This window comes from Contarinia nasturtii, unplaced genomic scaffold, assembly GCF_009176525.2.
Source record: "Contarinia nasturtii isolate CC-2019 unplaced genomic scaffold, AAFC_CNas_1.1 Cnas_scaffold_695, whole genome shotgun sequence".
NCBI classification, from domain to species: Eukaryota; Metazoa; Arthropoda; class Insecta; order Diptera; family Cecidomyiidae; genus Contarinia; species Contarinia nasturtii.
Genome location: NW_022198046.1, coordinates 2,535,069 through 2,554,787, shown reverse-complemented (window position 1 = coordinate 2,554,787; position 19,719 = coordinate 2,535,069). Strand labels below are relative to the sequence as shown.

General features: G+C 32.9%; 4 protein-coding genes across 4 annotated transcripts; 3 read left to right on the top strand and 1 right to left on the bottom strand.

Moving 5' to 3' along the window:
• Positions 1-595: 595 nt before the first annotated feature.
• Positions 596-5,570, top strand: LOC116340545 (leucine-rich repeat-containing protein 15-like). The gene is made up of 3 exons (XM_031767097.1): positions 596-1,405; positions 3,118-3,260; positions 4,471-5,570. Exons 1-3 carry the CDS (start codon positions 596-598, stop codon positions 5,546-5,548), a joined length of 2,031 nt encoding a protein of 676 aa, XP_031622957.1. The 3' UTR covers positions 5,549-5,570.
• A 619-nt stretch (positions 5,571-6,189) lies between these two features.
• On the top strand, positions 6,190-12,661 carry LOC116340544 (toll-like receptor 6). The gene is made up of 2 exons (XM_031767096.1): positions 6,190-7,652; positions 11,145-12,661. The coding sequence occupies exons 1-2, from the start codon at positions 6,258-6,260 to the stop codon at positions 12,546-12,548; spliced, it is 2,799 nt and encodes a 932-aa protein (XP_031622956.1). The 5' UTR covers positions 6,190-6,257; the 3' UTR covers positions 12,549-12,661.
• LOC116341066 (BTB/POZ domain-containing protein 9-like) lies at positions 7,681-10,495 on the bottom strand. Its single transcript, XM_031767922.1, has 6 exons — positions 10,238-10,495; positions 9,506-10,098; positions 9,296-9,443; positions 9,093-9,218; positions 8,202-8,998; positions 7,681-8,119 (listed from the first exon to the last, which is right to left on the bottom strand). The coding sequence occupies exons 1-6, from the start codon at positions 10,281-10,283 to the stop codon at positions 8,045-8,047; spliced, it is 1,785 nt and encodes a 594-aa protein (XP_031623782.1). The 5' UTR covers positions 10,284-10,495; the 3' UTR covers positions 7,681-8,044.
• Positions 12,662-13,101: 440 nt separating the features above from the next.
• On the top strand, positions 13,102-14,539 carry LOC116341067 (leucine-rich repeat-containing G-protein coupled receptor 5-like). The gene has a single exon (XM_031767923.1). It carries the CDS (start codon positions 13,142-13,144, stop codon positions 14,489-14,491), a length of 1,350 nt encoding a protein of 449 aa, XP_031623783.1. The 5' UTR covers positions 13,102-13,141; the 3' UTR covers positions 14,492-14,539.
• The last annotated feature ends 5,180 nt before the right edge of the window (positions 14,540-19,719 follow it).

The following is a 19,719-nucleotide window of genomic DNA, read 5'->3' as shown; positions in this document are numbered from 1 at the left end:
AAAATGGTAAATTTAATTCGTTGTTGGTTGATTTTATATTAAATCTACCAAACGTGAATTAAAAATACCACATTTTTTCTCTCTGTGTACTAATCACAATGTGAGACAAAGTTCAACTTTGATGAAAGAATACTCTTAAAGATTACAACAATGAATTGAAACGCATAATATTTTGCTGTTAGTTAAAAATTACTCAATGGAGTGTAAGGATCCATTTTCCAAAGTAACTAGATTGCCCAAACATCATTCAAAGACTTTTGCCATATTCAATTTTCGGTATTAAGTTGAAATAATGGAGATCAAAATATTTTACTATTTCTTGTTTATGTGCGCGAGTTCTATAATGGTATCTGCTCAAAAATATGAACAAATTAATGATTGTTATTTCTACGATCGATCAGTTATAACTGGATACGACAATGTAACATTCGTTTGTGCCAATTATCCAAATGAAAATGGAGTTTTCATCAATCAAATGGAATTTTATTGTTCAAATTATCAGCGAAATGTGCAAAATTACTATCCGGGAACGATCGATTTTCGAAATTGACGTTTCTCAAAACTCGAACGAAATTTTTTCCAACAATTTCCTCAAATGCACACATTTATCATATCGAATTTAGAGTTAGAATCGCTTGATGTGCAAATGTTCAGTAATGCAAATAATGTTAGCAATTTAATTGTGTCGCAAAATTCACTGAAAGAAATTCCAGCATTATTATTGGTCAATGCAAAACGACTCAAGTATGCTGATTTTTCCAATAATTCAATTAAACATATCTTTCGTTTTGCATTCATGGGTGTCAACAGTCTTGAGGTATTAGATCTATCGCGAAATGCAATTTCAACAATCGATAGTGACGCTTTCATCGATCTAAGAAATTTAAAATCACTAAATCTGTCATACAATGAAATTAGGAAAATTTATCCACAAACCTTTAATGTGTTCAATTTATTGGCACTAGATTTATCGAACAATAAAGTGCATTATTTAGATAAGAGCACATTCAACTATACCAATTTCGTCAATTTGAAACACTTAAATCTATCCGAGAATTCAATTAGCGATTTAGCAGTCGGGATATTTTCGTTTATGCCGAACCTGGAATATTTGAATTTGCGACGAACCAATTTATCAGACATCAAATTTGGAACATTTTCACATCAACATAAATTGATTTTATTGGATTTATCCGAAAATAATTTAAAGAAATTGGACTTCAGTCTGTTCATGCCGATCATGCACGATCTTCAATCACTCGAGTTGGACGGAAATCAACTGATCGATTTGGATGGCTTTTCAAATTCACTTTTTCCACAATTGCGGACTCTGGACATCAAACATAATAATTTCAATTGTTCGCATTTGATAAAATTCATGAAATCGGTGAACTGGGAAAAGATTCGCATTCCCAGTGTTTCGAATTTTACAATGCCAATTCATTCAATTATAATTAACAGGCGGGCTGAAAAGTTCGTATCGTTTCTAAGAAAGGGCGCTACCATAACAAAATCCATTATGTTTCTGGAAAGTACCATCCTTTCAAGGCATACATACGAAATTTGAGCCATATCCGTCCACTGAGTCAGAAATTATAGCACTTGAAAGAACATAACCTCAAAATACACCTAAATTCTCAATTTTATGGCTTTATTCGAAAGAGGAGTCATTATTTTTAAACTATTTTTCAACCCAGGACGCAGATATAAGTCCCCCCAAGCTAAATTCGAAATAACGAATCGATTCGTATCAAAACTCATCAAATGCTGACATCATCTGCATGACTTCCCGAGATGGCTTTTCACTGAAATTCTGAAAGCTTACATTTTCACAAAAAACACCGGATTATCTTTGTCCAAAAATGTCAAAATTGACATGTATTATTCTTTTGGCATTGTCGCATCTCATCCAAGATGATAAAACGCTATTTTGAACAACGCAGTACTAAATAGTGGCAAGGAATACGAGATAATGTCAAAAACTCAGATTTTGTGACTTATCGTCGTTACGTTGATTTTTGGTGACCAGTTGGAATTTAAATTTCCTCAAAATGTATTCCATGGGTTTTGTAAGACATTAATAGTTACCATTCAGTAAAAATATTTACTTGAATAATGCTTAAAACCCACTTTAGATCACTTCAAAGTTGCCACTCGATTCCATTTGTTGTCATTTTGAGAAAATGCGGCACTCTTTGTTTGAATGAATTTTTTTTACACACATTTTGGAGTAATGTATTGAAATAAGTATTCTACAAGATGTTTGAGATCCATTCTTCAGTATTCACAAAAAAATAGCCATCCTTCGGGGCAATTTCTTAGATTTTTTCAAGCATCTCTTCGAAGACCCGTATTTTTAAGGCAAATTGAGGCGTTCGTCACCTCTGGCGTTTGTGACCACATACATGTCAATACACACACGGGAATAATGTATAGATTATTAGTATAAATGATTTTTTTTCTTAAATCTATACAAAAGTTTAGATATCTCAACAAAAATTTATTTTTTATTAAAAAAATATTTTCTCAATGTCAATAAATATTGCGATACATATTTATCAACGAGCGCCAAAATACATCATTTAATACAGCCTTTTCTCTTCACACGAAAGAACAACAACAATTACATGGCTACACTCGAACGGCGAAGTTGCAGAGATTGATGCCTTATGCGGCATTTGTGCATAGCTAATGTTAAAAGTGAGGTTAATATTTGAATGCGCACATTCAACAATAACGGTTGCTGTGTCAATAAGTTTAAAAGAAATCGCAGCAATGAAAACAGTTTCAAATTTTAATTTTTTTAATTTTTATATCAATATTAAATTTTAAATATATATACATTTTAATTTACATTCAAAATGTTATAATAAATGAATTGACGGTAAAAAATTGAAAACAATCGAGAGTAGTAATATGGGAGCCAACTAGAATCTCTGCAACTTCACACAATTGAAATGAATTTCAATTCATTTCTCAATTTGAATGTAAATGGTGATTGAAAATTCAATTTAATGAATTGAAAAAAATAAATTGAAAATTTCAATTTACATTAACTAATGGTAATTGATTTTCAAATAAATGAATTGAAAAAACTAATCATTATTTCAAACTCTGCGCATTCCGATTGAAGCAAATTCGGTTAAATCCGGCGAAACAAGTATTCGGGGTGTAAAGTGCAGAGACATGAATCGTCCAGAGTTACCCGAAGGAACCAGTAACGATATTTCAACGGCAAACAAATCAACGTTAGATGCGAAGTATTTCTATATTGGAGACTCTATCGCTCTTATAAAAAATACAATGATATTCATGTACATCATTACTCTAATAATTTTTGTTTTGTTTTTGGTTATGATCATTTATTATTATAAAGCTATAAATGCTCGTCAATTTAACCGAAGACCATCTACAGCCAATCTTAATATTCATTACACAAATGAGAAACAATTTGAAAGTAACATTTGAAAAAGTATTGTCTATTATAGAAATTTTATTTGAAACTTCAAAATAAATACTTACAACAGTGTTTTTATGAATAAAATCCTGTAAATTACTTGTGCATTTTTTATGTTTTTGGAAAAAGGTGAAAGGAGAAATCAGAGGTCATTTGTATACAATGTAAGTAAATTTAGTTCAAGGCAAAGTAAGAATTTGGCCTACTTATCAATGAACTTCCTCGATTTTGTAAGAAAATTGAAAGCTTGCGTTCGTACATAGTTTATTTTATCGCCTACATTTATTATTTATTTGCTCAAAAATATTTCTAATGCCATAAAACACTCATCATATCTGTGAAGTTTGAACTTCCTTTCTTAATCAACAAACTCTGCTGCAAATAAGATGCATTGATTTAGAGGAATTGTCAAAACTCTCCAACATTTATGTGTGCGTGAACATAATATGTTTTTATACGAATGAAGAAAGGTTGACATATAACCAACTTCATGCTAGTGCTAAGAATTATAATTTGTGAATTGATAGAAATAGTGAAAATTAAATAATAAGTGTTAGTACAAAAAATGTTTAAAAATTTATTTTGTTCTAAACAGATTAAAAATTTCCAAAATAATTAGTTCATTTTTCGAAATATCATAGAATTTTCAAACATTATTTTCATTCCGAATCTACTAGTAGCATGAAGTTGGACTTAATAAAGGCATTTGACATTACACCTTTATGAAGGTTTAAATGAAAACTGCATTCAGTATTTGCTTGGATGTTTTAGCATTCGATCGTGCGCACTCTTTCCATTTAAAATGAATTCAAAAACATTGCATTGCTTGGTGTTTGCTTCTGCATATATAATTGGCATTGTTTTTTCAGTTCAAAACTATGAACATATCAGTGAATGTTATTTTTACGAGGGTGGTGATACACCTGGAAATGATAATGTAAAATTTGTTTGTGGTGAAATCGATCGTGAAAATTTAGTTTTCTTCAATGATAAAAAAATCAATTGTTCAAAAGCTTATCCACTTGGAATCGGAACTTCCATATAAAACGTAATTTCTTCACACATTTCCCGAATGTGCACACAATAAACCTATCAAATGTTGGCTTGGAATCGCTGCAGAAAGAAATATTCAACGAAGCAACAAATGTGTCTAAATTGATATTATCAAAAAATCACTTGACTGAAATTCCGACGCTGGTATTTATCAACGCGAAAAATCTAACATTCGCTAATTTTTCGGAAAATCAAATAATGCGCATCGATTCGTTAGCGTTTGCGGGTGCAAATAAACTCCAAACACTTGATCTTTCCAATAACGATCTCCGAGCATTGGATGAAGTGTTCATTGGACTTTCGGGCTTGAGGATGCTTAATTTATCGTATAATAAATTGAGTGGTCTGAGTTCGCGTAATTTTTCGACATGCAAATTATGGGAACTGGATGTGTCACACAATAATATAAGCATGATCAAAGAACACGCTTTCGACGAATTGAGTGATTTAAGATTACTGAATTTATCGTTTAATCCAGTCGGCGATTTAACATCGGACAGATTTACTTATCTCCTGAATTTGGAGCATTTGAACTTGAAACGCACAAATTTATCGACCATTGAACGTGGAGCATTGTCACATCAGCATAAATTGATTTCATTGGATTTATCGGAAAATAATTTGAAAATATTCGATTTCAAGCTATTTTTCCCGATTCAACATGATCTGCGTGCACTTTATTTGGGCGGAAATCAACTATCGCATTTGAATGGCTTTCGGAATACTTTGTTTCCGCAGTTGACTTTATTTGATATCAATAATAACAAATACAACTGCAGATATTTGGAGCACTTCATGGAGTCCATTAATTGGGAAAAGATTCGTTTTTTGGTTGACTTAAAATCAATTAATCCACAGGGCATGAACATTCGGGGAATCAATTGTGAAGCGACTGGACATGACGAGTCTACCGATGCAGATTCACCAGAAAGTTCGCAAGATAACGGTTTTATAAAACTTATCTTGGGTTTTATTTGCATAATAATGCTGGCATATTTGATCATACGAAATCACGACAGAATCTATACCCGAAATTGATCTTTTCACAAAATAGCGAACAAACAGCAACAAATAGAGTAGAATATTTTAATAAAGAATCACTGTTAGGATAAAATTGAAATAAAACTACATACCATTACATTGTCATATAAATGGAATTCAATAAATTACATTTCACACAAAATATAGGTTTAAATTAAAATTAAAAATTGACCTCAATGTTACAAGGTCAAGTCGACTGTGTGGTGATGTCTATAATAACAATAATAATAATAAGAGACGTTCATTGAAAAAGATTGTGTACATGTCGCAAAAAGTTGGTTTAGCCCGTGATAAGAATATCCTGTTGGGAAATTTTGTTATTGAGTTCAAGTTTAAAAATGTTGTTGACTCTGCATTTTTTGATATTTCTATCAAGTAATCGAAAAAAATGTATTAAGACGAATTCTTTATCACCAATCATATATTCATTTCTTATTAAAATGTGGTACCATTCGGTACCTTATTTTTGTGCGAACGAATTTTTATCGACATCGAACTTTGCCCACATTCTGATATAGCATTTAAAACGTATATTACTTTATTGCACATTGAATTTCCGTTAAGAGATAAAATTGTTCAAAAAATTATTAAAACATTATTTCAAAAATTCATTTAAGATCAGTCTTTAACTGCTGCCATTGAAACACGTATAAATTTCTTTTTTACAATTTCAACTCAATTTACCGTATCAAGTTAAATTTCTGAAATGATGGAGACCAAAATATTTTACTATTTCTTGTTTATGTGCGCGAGTTCAATCGATATTACGTTATCCGCCCAAAAATACGGCCATATCAGTGATTGTTATTTCTACGATCGATCAATAATAACTGGAAACGATAATGTAACATTTATTTGTGGCAACTATCCGAATGAAAATGGAGTTTTCGTCGATCAAACGAAATTCCGTTGTTCAAATTATCAGCGAAATGTGCTAAATTACTATCCGGGAACGATCGATTTTCGAAGTTGTCGTTTTCCGAAACTCGAACGAAATTTTTTCCAACAATTTCCCCGAATGCACACATTCATCATATCGAATTTGGGGTTGGAAGAGCTCGATGCAAAGATGTTCGGTGAAGCAAGAAATGTTAGCAATTTAATTTTGTCGCAAAATTCACTGAAAGAAATTCCAGCATTTTTATTGGTCAATGCAAAACGACTCAAGTATGCTGATTTTTCCAATAATTCAATTGAACGAATCGATCGACTGGGATTTACGGATGCCTACAGTCTTGAGGTATTGGATTTATCACGAAATGCTATTTCAGAAATCGATCGTGAGACATTCATCGATTTGACAAATTTAAAATCACTAAATATGTCATATAATAAAATTAAAAAAATTGATCCACAAGCCTTTAATATGAACAATTTATTGACTCTGAATTTATCGAACAATGAAGTGATTGGCTTGGATGAAAATACATTCAACCAAACCATCAATTTGAAGAGCTTGGATTTATCCAATAATTTTATTGGCGATTTAGCAGTCGGAATATTTTCGTTTATGCCGAACCTGGAATATTTGAATTTGCGACGAACCAATTTATCAGACATCAAATTTGGAACATTTTCACATCAACATAAATTGATTTTATTGGATTTATCCGAAAATAATTTAAAGAAATTGGACTTCAGTCTGTTCATGCCGATCATGCACGATCTTCAATCACTCGAGTTGGACGAAAATCAACTGATCGATTTGGATGGCTTTTCAAATTCACTTTTTCCACAATTGCGGACTCTTGACATCAAACATAATAATTTCAATTGTTCGCATTTGATAAAACTCATGAAATCGGTCAACTGGGAAAAGATTCGCATTCCGGTTGAATCAAATTCAATTAAACCGGACGAAACAAGTATACGGGGTGTTAAGTGTTCGGGCAATCTTACGGAATTACGCGAAGACATATCAGTGTTAAATGAGAAGAATTCCGATAATGGGGGCTCTTCCACTTTCCTGGAATATTCCATGATATTCATGTGCGTCGTTATGCTAACTTTCTTCGTTTTGTTTTTGGTGTTGAATAAAGATCGTTTCATAAAATTTACAAATTTTCGTCGATTGAATGGCGGAATATCAACAACCACCCTTAATTATTGATTACACAAACAGAATATAATTTAGAAGTAACAATGTAAATAACATTTTAAATATTGTTTATTTGAAAATTTAAAACTAAAATACAAAATTTGCATTGTAAAATCAGTTATCTCAACTATTGTCCCATTTACTAGATTATAAATGTTTGAAGTAATTGCAGACAATATATTGAACTAACTGGTCAGTTGAGCTGACAGTACGTTAGCTGGCTAAACGGGCTAAAACAATAGAAGTTATTGTTTTAATGAACAATCATTACTATTAAAGCAAGAGAAGTGATTCATCATTAAAACAATAACGTCTATTGTTTTAGCCCATAATAGGCTAACGTACTGTCAGCTCAACTGACCAGTTAATTCAATATATTGTCTGAGTAATTGAAATCAAATAAAAGTTTTTGACATGATAAGTGGTTTATTCGGATCGCATGGACACTCGAAATAGGTACAGATGAAAGGCTGAAACAAAAAAGGGATATTACAGAAATCTTGCAACTTAGCATTGTAATTTCTAATAAAATCAGTGAATAAAAATACATACAATGTCAGTTTGAATTCCAGTCAGTTTGATGAATGTTGTTGGGCGTGGTTTGAACGTGAATTCTTGCCATCCTGATAGACTCTCGCTTCGTTTATCAACTGCCATTTTCCATTTCTTTGTATCAGTGGAAGTTTCAATATAGAACGAATATCTGTTGGAATTGTACTTATCATTTCCAAGCAACATTCGCAACGAACCAATATAGTAAGGTTGATTAAATTGTAATAAAATGCAGCCGAGGATTTTCTCGTGACATGTAAATTCTTTTGGATTGTCATTTAACATGTTGTTACCACCAACGCCCTTAATAACTTTGACACCAAAATCAATCTTAAAGTTCGCAATGTTATAATTTGGTTTAATAAACCCGTCAATCATTTCTACGTTTTGTTTTGAAAGGTAATTTGCTTGCAATCCAACTACATCAAACGATCTATAAGGAATTTTGTTTACGAAGAACTTACTGAAACCATGTCGGCGATGGATCATACCAATAGTTCCTTTACCAACTAACTTGATAAATTGAACAGGCTGTGGAGAAAAATACAAATTTTGCCAAGATCGACAATAATTTCGTGTGTAATTAATAAGTGTTTCATATTGAACACCATCGATAGATGTATCAACCACATATGAATACGAGCGATCATCTTTGTCATTCAACAAAATCCGAATGAAATTTATCATACTGACTCTTCCAAGATCAACAATTATTGATGAACTTATTTTCTTTTTTCCATTAAAATCTTCGTACATTTTAGGGTAGTAGAAAGGACATATCCTATGATATGTGTAACCTAAAATATACGTTAAATGAATTTAAAAAATGTGAAGTTTATTTAAGAAAAGTTTACAATTAATCTATCAATTGGACTAATTAAATTAGTCTACCTGCACGTAAGTCATAGTCCGTAAAATTTCCGTCCAAAAGAACTGATGCATTTCCACCGCAAACAGTTTTTGCGCCCTTTTCGGTAGTTGCCAGATTCAAAGTTGTCAAGTCTTTTTCTTGTGTAACTAAGATTTGGAAGAAAACTGATATTATTATGGGAATGCATTGACAAGAGTCATATTTGAATGAAAGTTATACATACATGGAATACGAGATGCCGTGCCACTTGAGTCACGATCATCTTTCATCATATTTAAAATCTGAGCTGGCTCCAAAATGTTGCTTGGTAAAACAGTCTTAAATATCTCGTCGGAACTCATCAATGACCATCGTACAAATGAAAAGGCTTCCTACAAATTTCAAAATATGAATGAATTTACTGAAAGTGCTGATAAATGTATCCTGATCTCACTTTTGCATCTGCATTTGGATTATGCTTTGACCAATTTTGGACCGCTTTGAAAATATCAATTTCAGCTGCATAAAATGTATCCCGCTTCAATAATGTGCTTAGGGAATCTTGTGATAGTGTTTTAAATGTCTCGTGTTCCAGTAAAGGACTGGCATTCCGATCCATAAATGTCAAACACTCAGTTTGCAATTCGCTCATTGAATATAAACCAGCCGAATTTAGAGTTGAAACACAATTGCTTATCGTAACGCTTCCCGTCGTATACTTGGCCATAGCCATTTTTAGTGATCCAAAGTCATACATTTCCGTCAATTTACACATATCCATAATTATATCGGTTTCTAAACTGACGAGCGATACGCATCCCGTGTAAATGTACTTCAAAATCTCTTTGAATGCATCCAACGGAACTTTTAATTCGATCTCGTCCTTGGTTGATTCAGCAAAATTACCATTAAATAATGTTTGAAAGTAAGGACTTCGGGCTGATAAAATTGTTTTATGAGCTGGTATTTTCGTGTTTTCAACAATGAGTGTCACATCAGAATGTATATCCTTCATACATATGTCACTTAACGTTTTTAGAACCTCGCCTATATTTGAAAAAATATTGAAGATGTTTGTTTTGAAAATATTGCGACACATTTTGCGACGTAAATTTGGAAAGATTTGATGAAAATTCGAAATTGAATGAACAAAAAAAAAAATGCTGAAATTTGGTTAATTTCTCACCTGACAAATCAATTTCACCGCTTTCTTGACCATCATTGGACGCCATTTTTATAATTTGAAAAATGTTAACTTTTTTGTTTTTGTTTTCTAAAAATGTAGACAGTTAATTAATTCCACGATTGAATTCAATAGCACTTCTCTTAATATATTTTCTTTCTGCCGTCTAATAATTCACAAATGGCACAAATACACACAAAATCAAAATCGAAACCGGCTGCAATTTAGTACAACTTACGAATTGTAAGTATCAACTGTGAAAGAAAATGAAATTTATCCTACAAACGTGTTCTAGTCTACATTATACATTTTAAAACATTCAAAAATGTCATTTTTTTGCATGCATGTATATGTGTACACTATACGTATACACACTACACAACTGAAAGTGAATAAAGTATCATTTTCAAACGCACACAAGTACATACGTACACATGACAACACTGTTTCGCACACATATACACTTGAAAAAGAAAAGAACATATCGGATGCATATGACCTTTGAGCCTTAAAAATGAAGACAATAGACCGATGACAAGCGACAGTGACATTTGTTTGTATTCACCTTGACTAGACATTTATGACTTTGGCTGTGATAAATGAAACTATTTGAAATCGTCAAAATATTCCACAGCCAAACAAAAGATCCCATCGTTGCAGACAAGGAAAATTATTTATTTAATAATATTTTCGTTAATATATTAATTTGCAAAATTGCCAATGTCCCATATAAAAAGTCTTTAGGTATTTCCATGCATGTGTTACCTAAAAAAAAGCATTTAGTAATGTTGGCTCTTAATGACAGATGACTTTTCGATATGAAACGAATTGAGAATTTTGGATTCAGTTATTTTTGTGATCTCGAACTATAAACACGAAAAATTCTACTTACTAAAAGTTTTGAAACCGTTCTGCCACCGCAAAGATGTTGAACGTTTTGGTGATAGTGTTTGCAATACTTGCAAACTTTTCCGTACATTCTCTAAAGTACAAACATATCAATGACTGTAAATTTTACAATACTGGTCAGAATTATGGTGATGATAATATAACATTTGTTTGCGGTGAAATTGATAAAAGTAGTCATTTGTTTGACTCCGAAAAATTCAAGTGCCAAAAAATGCAGAACACAGTGGACAATAAGTGGCTGGGAAAGATAAACTTTGAAAATTGTCAATTTCATGACATGGACTTCGATTTTTTCAGAGACTTTCCATCGATACACACTTTGTTGGCGTCCGATTTGGAATTGGAAATAATGCACGTGGAATTTTATCGAGATGCAAAGAATTTAACTTATTTGGATGTATCGCAAAATCGATTGTCGGAAATTCCTCAGCTATTATTTTTTAGTGCGGAGCACCTAACAAATGCCGACTTTTCCAACAATTCCATCGAACAAATCGATAATTTGTCATTTTTGGGTGCGAACAATTTGAAAATATTGAATTTATCATACAATAAAATCCATCATCTCAAATCGAATGTATTATCAGCGCCGAAACTGGAATTTTTGGACTTGTCGAATAATAACTTATCGATTTTGGAACGATACTCATTCGATAATTTAACGAAATTGAAACAATTGAATTTGTCATTTAACCCAATTGGTGATTTTAAAATCGATATGTTCGTTCATTTGATGAAAATCGAAAATTTGGACTTGAAACGTACAAACATTTCAACAATTCGTTTGGGAACGTTTTCACATCAGCAAAAATTAATTCGATTAGATTTATCCGAAAATAATTTGAAAGAATTGGATTTCAGCCACTTTTTGCCACTTCTTCCCGATTTGCGATCTCTATTTTTGGACGAAAATCAACTCACCCATTTGGATGGCTTTGCAAATGACCTATTCCCAAAACTGGAATTGCTGGACATTCGAAACAATAGCTTCAACTGTGATTACTTACAACAATTCATGAAATCGATCAAATGGGAAAAACTTGAACTTCCGTTAGATAAATCATCGACCAAACCACACGAAGAAAGCATTCGAGGCATCAACTGCAAAGTTATGGAAAACAATAACAGCCCTGAACAAGTTGAAAGTTTTCGCGAAAAATTAATTGAAACACTTGAAAAAGTAAAACAAACTGTCACCAGCTATACATTTTTGCTCAATATTTATATGATATTGATTTTTGTCACTCTATTGATATTCTTCATTGTATATGTCATTGCGAATCTGGATCAAATCTGCAAACGACAAGTTACCTTTCAACATCAACAAAATGAAAGGCCACTTGTGCCCGAAAGTAGCGTGGAATTTAAGAACCATTCCGAAGTTTTAATAATAAAAGAACGCTAATTAACTACATTTAAAGTCAAAAGCAGACGCAGACCATTATATGATATATAATTTATGGGAATATATACATTTTTCATGACATTTTTATGTAACTTATAAAATTAATCATCAATTCACACGCATATATGTTTTAAGTTATGTATTGTAATTTTAAAATCAATAAAAACAAAATGTTGTAAATTCAACGGAATTTTTTTCTGTATTTTCTTTCTTTTACTTTTTCTTTTTCTTTATAGTTTACTCTGCAAAACATTCGCTGGTGGTCATCATTTTTGGTTATCAAATATTTTAAACGAACTCATTATAAATACAATCGTTATGAAATGGAATTCATATCGTCCATTTATGCACATATGTTTATTTTTAACCCAAAAAAAAACCATCAATGCGTATGCGTTCGCATCACAATATCACGCAGATAGTTTTATGCGTATGGTTTTGTACTTTGCTTCCTCTAAAGACAGATAACGACGCTTATCAATGTCAAGTTTCACGATTTCGATTGCATTTTTCGTCACATTTACATTTCAGTCATCATTGAGACTTCCAAAATATTAGGTCTGTTATCGGTTCGGAACAATTCGTTCGAAAAAATGAAGTTAAAACCCGTTTATTTGTCGGTTATTTTTTGTATAATTTTTGTTAAGTTCGTTGTTGGTTTTGCAAAGTTTGAACAGATAAGTGATTGTTATGTCCACGATCGATCATCACATATCGCTGGTACTTATAATGTGACATTTATATGTTCAATTTCTGGAAAAGAGAGTGACGTGTTTCCCAGTACAAATCGATTCAAATGTTCAAATCGTAACAATAACATGCAAAATATTTGGCTGGGCACAATTAATTTTAAATATTGTCAATTTGGTCAACTGCGCCGGAATTTCTTCGTCGATTTTCCGAATATGCATACGTTTAATATCTCGGACATTGGTATGGAAATTCTGGAATTAAAATATTTCGTTGAAGCAAAGAATGTTTCGCATTTAATCGCATCGAAAAATAAAATCACCGAAATACCATCGCATATATTCATCAATGCCAACAAATTAAAATATGTCGACTTTGCGAATAATACGATACAGAAAATCGATGCATCCGCCTTTGAAGGTGCATATGAACTTGAAACACTGAACCTATCACAAAATGCATTGACCGAGCTCGATGAACGAGTGTTTACAAATCTATCGAATTTATTGCATTTGGATTTGTCAAAGAATAACGTGAAAACACTGCCGAAGCACATTTTCAACCAAAATACAAAATTAATCGAATTAAATCTGGCATTTAATCCAATAGGCAATGTGAAAATTGAAACGTTTGCCAATTTGCCAGACTTGAAGTATTTAAACTTAAGGCGAACCAACATTTCCAGCATTGAACTCGGAACATTTTCACATCAACACAAATTGGTCTCGTTGGATTTGGCCGAGAATTATTTAAAACAAATGGAATTTAATATTTTCATACCCATGCTACCTGACTTGGTGTCACTGTATTTGAACGGAAATCAACTTACAAGCCTGAATGGATTTGAAAATGAACTTTTTCCACAGCTGACATTGCTGGATATCAGAGGGAACAATTTTAACTGCACTTACCTGCAACATTTTCTGAAGTCGGTTAATTGGGACAAACTTCGTCTGCCGGTCGATCCAAAGTCAGTAGTCCTAAGTGCCGGTGAGACAAGCATTCGAAGCATTAAATGTAAACCAACCATTGATACAAATCTCGTTATAAACGAACCAAACTACGAAGTAAAATTGCCAAAAAATGTTTTGATTGAACAATGCTCGAAATTAATACACAAATCACACACAGACACATATTTAATAACGTTGATTATTGTATTGCTAGCAGTCTGTGTGATGCTTTTTATCGCAAATCGAAGAAAATACTTCAACGTACCAGCCGATTATGATCAGGGAATCGAGCTATCGTAAGATACAGTGGCCACCATTCGAAAAACATCCTATCATCACTATGTTTATGTTATTCTAACTAATTTTTTTTTGAAATAAAATAAAAAGCAATTATTTACACGAAGAGAATCGATTCATTACAATTTTTTATAGTTTCTTATTAAACGAGTTCCAAAGTCAAAGCAATTTTAAAATCGGACTCACCAACATGCAAGGTAATATTTTTTGTAATACGCACCATATGGATAACGGCGCAGTACACCATGCAACCGTTTGCAATAGAGAATCGTCTAAGGAAATAATGATATTATTTTCGATAATATCTATGTTTTGTGGTTCAAACCGTCGATTAAAATATAATCAAAAAGCGAGATTATTCCTCTTCGATTATTACTGAAATCAGCTTGTTTAGATGCCACTATTAAGGTTTGGCTGTCGGCGGAATCACGCAAATATCGCTTAATTACATGTGATTTCAATCAAGCGAAAAAGGCCTCCTTTTATTTTACTTTATTACAAAATTTAATTTGAGAGGAACGAAAAAAAACTCTTTTTCTCTTTGGTTGGTTTGGCATATGCGAATCAAAGACGAAAATGGACGAAAACGAGTGAATTGCAACAAAAACTATACTCGCAATGGAATGGGAAAAAGAGAAAGAAAAAGAAGCGCGCAAAGGGCAACATTGCAATCAAAAGTTATCGCTGGTGCTCATAATGATTTTTGCAATGTGCATGATGATTATTATTATGCGAGAAATGTGTAATTTAATGCTATATTGAATTAGTTACAGCGAAAAGGAGTAGTCGGATGCATTGTTTTTTTCTTTATTTATTTCTTTCTCTGGTTCTGATTTTATGATGTTTTCAATATTAAGTTTCGAAAAATTGAAACGTGAACGGACGAGCGCGTATGCAGAGAAAGAAAAGCATGTAAAATGAGAAAATTATCGTTTGGTTTAGAAATGATGTCTGCATGAAATGCAATAACCGCATTGCCCTTTTTGCCGTGCATTTTTCATGATGGTCAACGAAACGGGCCGAAACGAAAACATGCACGTCAACAATAATAGTAATGAAGTGAGAACAAAACATGAAATAAAAAGCTGAAATCATCGACTGAGAGAGAGAGTAAAAGAGCGCACGCGAGACAGAGAAGAGGCGAAAAAAACTAAAATTCTTTGGTTTTGTGCTGCGACCGCGTCTTTCGTCCAGATTAAAATCTATATTACATGATTATGTGCTCAAGCTTAAGTTATATCGCACGTTATAATGACAGCTACAAAACGGCATACACATAACAAACATGAAACCGACCGACCAGCTCATGTCTGAAGAAAAAATCTCACTTTCTGATGCATCAAACAATGGACAGCACATACAAAGGGCAGAGCGATTGTAAAGTGGCGCCCAAAGCATGTTCATTAATGAAATAGAACAGACAGAATAATAAATGGTTTGTTAATTCATAATTTTTTTTGAATATATGTGTGTATGTGAATGTTTATGTATGCTTAACGATCATTCAATGATGGCTGTCGGAATTTTCAATGCCGGACATGCAATCTAATTGCTGAATAAAGGTGAAAATCAACAAGTCAGCCAAACCCAAAATGCCAAATTGTGATTTTACATCGTTTTATGCTATATTTACGGTTAAAAGACGACCTTATGGCGTGCACGTGATCGCTGCTAATCACCGTATCTCTCTGATTAGAAGACATATGATGCGATTTGGGTGGATTGTTTTCGGAAATAAACTTTTCGCCACAAGGGAAACCGTCAACAGTTTCTCTTGGTCTTTTTCAAGTTCGACCGAAATCACGTCGATCAAACCGTTAATTTGATTAATACGTGGGTATTTATTCGACATGAAAATAAAAGTTCAACCGTTCCCATTTCTAATGATTATACAGACGGAAAAAAATGGGAACGGATATTAAAATTTAAAACATTATTATTTATAACGTTAATCTGAATTTGATTAAAAGTGGCTGAAAAGTATCCCTTTCGCCGTTATTCGATCAAAATGTAACGGGATCGGTAGAAAGAAAGAGTCTAGGTTTTAATATGAATGGAAAAGTGCCGGAGGGTACGATTTAAATAAAAATGCAAGGCTATATATTTTATTCGATGCAATCTATCTTTTCAATGTCGTTCAATATTCTTTTGAATATCGAAATTTAGCGCTGAAGCACCGGTGAAAAAACTTGAAAAGAGTCAACGTCAACTTTTCATTTATTATTATTAAACCAATAAAAAAAATGCTTCAACTTTAATAGTTTCAGCGAACTAAATTCAATCAAGTTTTAAAAAATCTCATAAAATTAATTAATGATCTTGCACTTTCTTCACAACTAGTCGATGTGCTAAATCCATCACTCTGCGTGAATTTTTCCACTGTACTTTGAGTCGAATAAAAAAAATTCATTCCATTGGCAATGATTGCATTTGTTGTTGTTGCTCTGTCATGTAGCAAAATGATCGATCGCACGATGAGAATAAACAGATATAAAAGTGGCCAATTGACCAACACGGAAACTAATTTATTATCTTTTCACAAGAACATGAAGCGATAACAAACGCAAACGCATGCAGTAATCTGTGAAACATGCATCTCTATAGTCATCATCATGATGATCAAATAATTTAATGAGATAACCAGTTTTCGAGTACACTGTATTTAAACACCTTTGGTGTGCACTAGATGCAGTTATACCAGCAGCGTAAAACGAGTTGAACACAAAAATCACTTTAGTCTTTTCATCGATGAGCGAAACACTTTTTTTTTACTTAAATAAACCGTCTCTGTTTTTCGTTTTAAAAGGCTCATTCTTTGTGTGTCCATTAATCGCACTTAATTAATACTTGAACTTCGATTTTATGGTCAGTCCGGCAAATGCATTGTGCGCGATTAATCATTGCAACGCGACTATTCAAGTCAAGCCGTCGGGCATGTTTTTGTTTAATGCGTCAACATACAGAGAATGACAGTCTCTATCTCGTCCATCTCTTCGTTCCGTCGACCATTCGAATTTCTTTAATTACGAATCGCATTGTAATAAATCAATCACGATGTGAATTGAACGAGTGTGTTGTCAAACGAGGTAATTGGATTTCTGGCGTTTTTATGTGCGTGTTCATTCTTTTTTGAAATGTACATTTCATTGAAATGGGACATTTTATCGTACATTTTTTTTTCTTTCTAAATGGACAAGCATCGATTACCATTTAAATTTATGGCAATATCAACGGATTTTTTTCCAACTCATTCTTCTTTTTCTCAGTTAAACGAAACAACTTCAGCCAATTCCAGATTGTCTGATTATTGATAAAACCGAAAAACCACTTTTTTATGATGCCAGTACTGTTGTATTTTAAACAGGCTTAACAATCATGTTAAAAACATACAAATTAGCCAAGATTCCTTTTATCGCGATGACTTTTTTCCCGAACAAAGTCGAATTTGTGGCATGCACTTTAATGGCTTTCATTTAATCACCAACTGATTTCTAAACAAATAAATTACATTTAAACAAACAAAAGATCTTTGAAGACACAGACTATTTCATACGAAGGAGAGTTCTTCGTTTGACTTGAGTTTTCAATTTGTTTGAATGAAAAATGTCAAAATCTGAATTTTTGCTGATAAACAAAACGTTTCTATCAGTTCAATTTATCGTCCGTGTTGTGAAATATAATGGACGAGTGATCGACACTTGGTGTTTAAAAAGTCGATTTATTTCAGCAACGTCATGTTCCTTCGAAATGCACATCTAATGAAAAATCAAGGGAAAAAAATGATAATTATAGCCGATTTTTGGTCGGCAAACATCCAAGAAAATGAGGCTTTCATGATTTTGCTTTTGATATGGCAGGTTAAATACTCTTGACGCCTCACGTTTTCATTCGTTGAATGAACATACATTAATGAATATAGTCGTCCAAGACCTTTGTTGAATTGGTTTGTGCGCGGCAGTTCCTTTGCATGCACCTCGAAGAATTAATTCGGAGTAGATCTATTTCTCTCTACATCCCCCCTTCTCTCTGGTTTTTTCCTGTAATCAACGTCATTTGAGGTCTTTCGTTTACGTTAATATTTATGTTTATGTACACGCATATTCATTCCATGAAGAAAAAAAAAAAACAAAACAAAACCAGATGAAATGGCTTGACGAATGCGCAACGCGAACATTTCGAATCGTCTTTTATGTTTGACATAATCAACATTAAAATGTGACAGTTTGTTTACATTAGCCCGTTGAAATCAATTGATTTGAACTGTTTCATTCCCTTTGTCGGCGCAATTTCCTCTCGTCATGTTGTTTGGTGTGAATGGCGGCACGGCCGGCAGCGGTGGTGGTATGAACGGGGCCAAACAAGCCGATGTCGATATGTTGTTTTGTGTGATCAACTTCTTTCGATTGTTTATTTAAAATATGGTTTCTTTTGATTGCTTCGTTTAAATTGCTTTCATCTCTTGCTCTATCCGCTCTCTCGGCATGTGAATGTGATTTGTGTGAATGTGAACGTAATGTTCGGTCTTTCAACACTCACGCGCTCCTTATTATTTCTGGCTCAAGAAATCATTCTCGTTTCGCTTCGATGGCATTTCGAATTTTTCCGATAACGAATTGAGTTGTAATGTGATTAGTCGGCTTGTATGCATAAATCAATAAATAAACTATAATCGACGTCCATTAAAACACATTATACAATACGTTGTCAATTGAAAGACGTTTCTATGTTGGATGCGGAGAAAAGACACATTTCGTATCACATTTGGTCATTTTCTTTTTCATTTGTGTAAATCAAATATTCGTTCTATTAAAAATACTTTTTATCTTTTTCAATTCACATTTCGGTATCTGACCTCGACTTAATTTATGATCATCTATTGTATGGTATACGTAAACTTTTCACCGTCCATTCCAATTCATGTGCTGTTCACAGTCGATCGAGCATGCATTTTTTCGGCTACAAGATTTACATTAAAATACCGAATCAATGAACTGGAATAAGCGATACCGTGTTGCATTTAATCAAAATTTCACCGCTTTGCGAGAATAAAAATGAAAAAACCTTCAACAAGTCTGTTTGAATGAAACAACATTGTCGCTTTAATGAACATGTCTCTGTCACATACACACACAAACACACTCTCTTTCATACCATTTTAATGACAAAATATTAATTGGCTTGTTTTTTCTCCCTGCTTCTGTTTTGTGCATCGTTAATGGAGCTGAATGAAA

Excerpts from the sequence above, each read along its gene's own strand:
- LOC116341066 (XM_031767922.1), bottom strand. The coding sequence starts at position 10,283 with ATGGCGTCCAATGATGGTCAAGAAAGCGGTGAAATTGATTTGTCAG. Across the intron at positions 9,444-9,505 it reads ATCCAAATGCAGATGCAAAA|GAAGCCTTTTCATTTGTACG; the intron begins GTGAGATCAGGA and ends TGAAATTTGTAG. Across the intron at positions 8,120-8,201 it reads CTGGAATTCAAACTGACATT|CCTTTCATCTGTACCTATTT; the intron begins GTATGTATTTTT and ends TTTTTGTTTCAG.
- LOC116340545 (XM_031767097.1), top strand. The coding sequence starts at position 596 with ATGCACACATTTATCATATCGAATTTAGAGTTAGAATCGCTTGATGTG. Across the intron at positions 1,406-3,117 it reads CGGTGAACTGGGAAAAGATT|CGCATTCCGATTGAAGCAAA; the intron begins CGCATTCCCAGT and ends TTTCAAACTCTG. Across the intron at positions 3,261-4,470 it reads AAATCAACGTTAGATGCGAA|CTTATCCACTTGGAATCGGA; the intron begins GTATTTCTATAT and ends ATTGTTCAAAAG.
- LOC116341067 (XM_031767923.1), top strand. The coding sequence starts at position 13,142 with ATGAAGTTAAAACCCGTTTATTTGTCGGTTATTTTTTGTATAATTTTT.
- LOC116340544 (XM_031767096.1), top strand. The coding sequence starts at position 6,258 with ATGATGGAGACCAAAATATTTTACTATTTCTTGTTTATGTGCGCGAGT. Across the intron at positions 7,653-11,144 it reads GAATATCAACAACCACCCTT|TCTGCCACCGCAAAGATGTT; the intron begins AATTATTGATTA and ends TTTTGAAACCGT.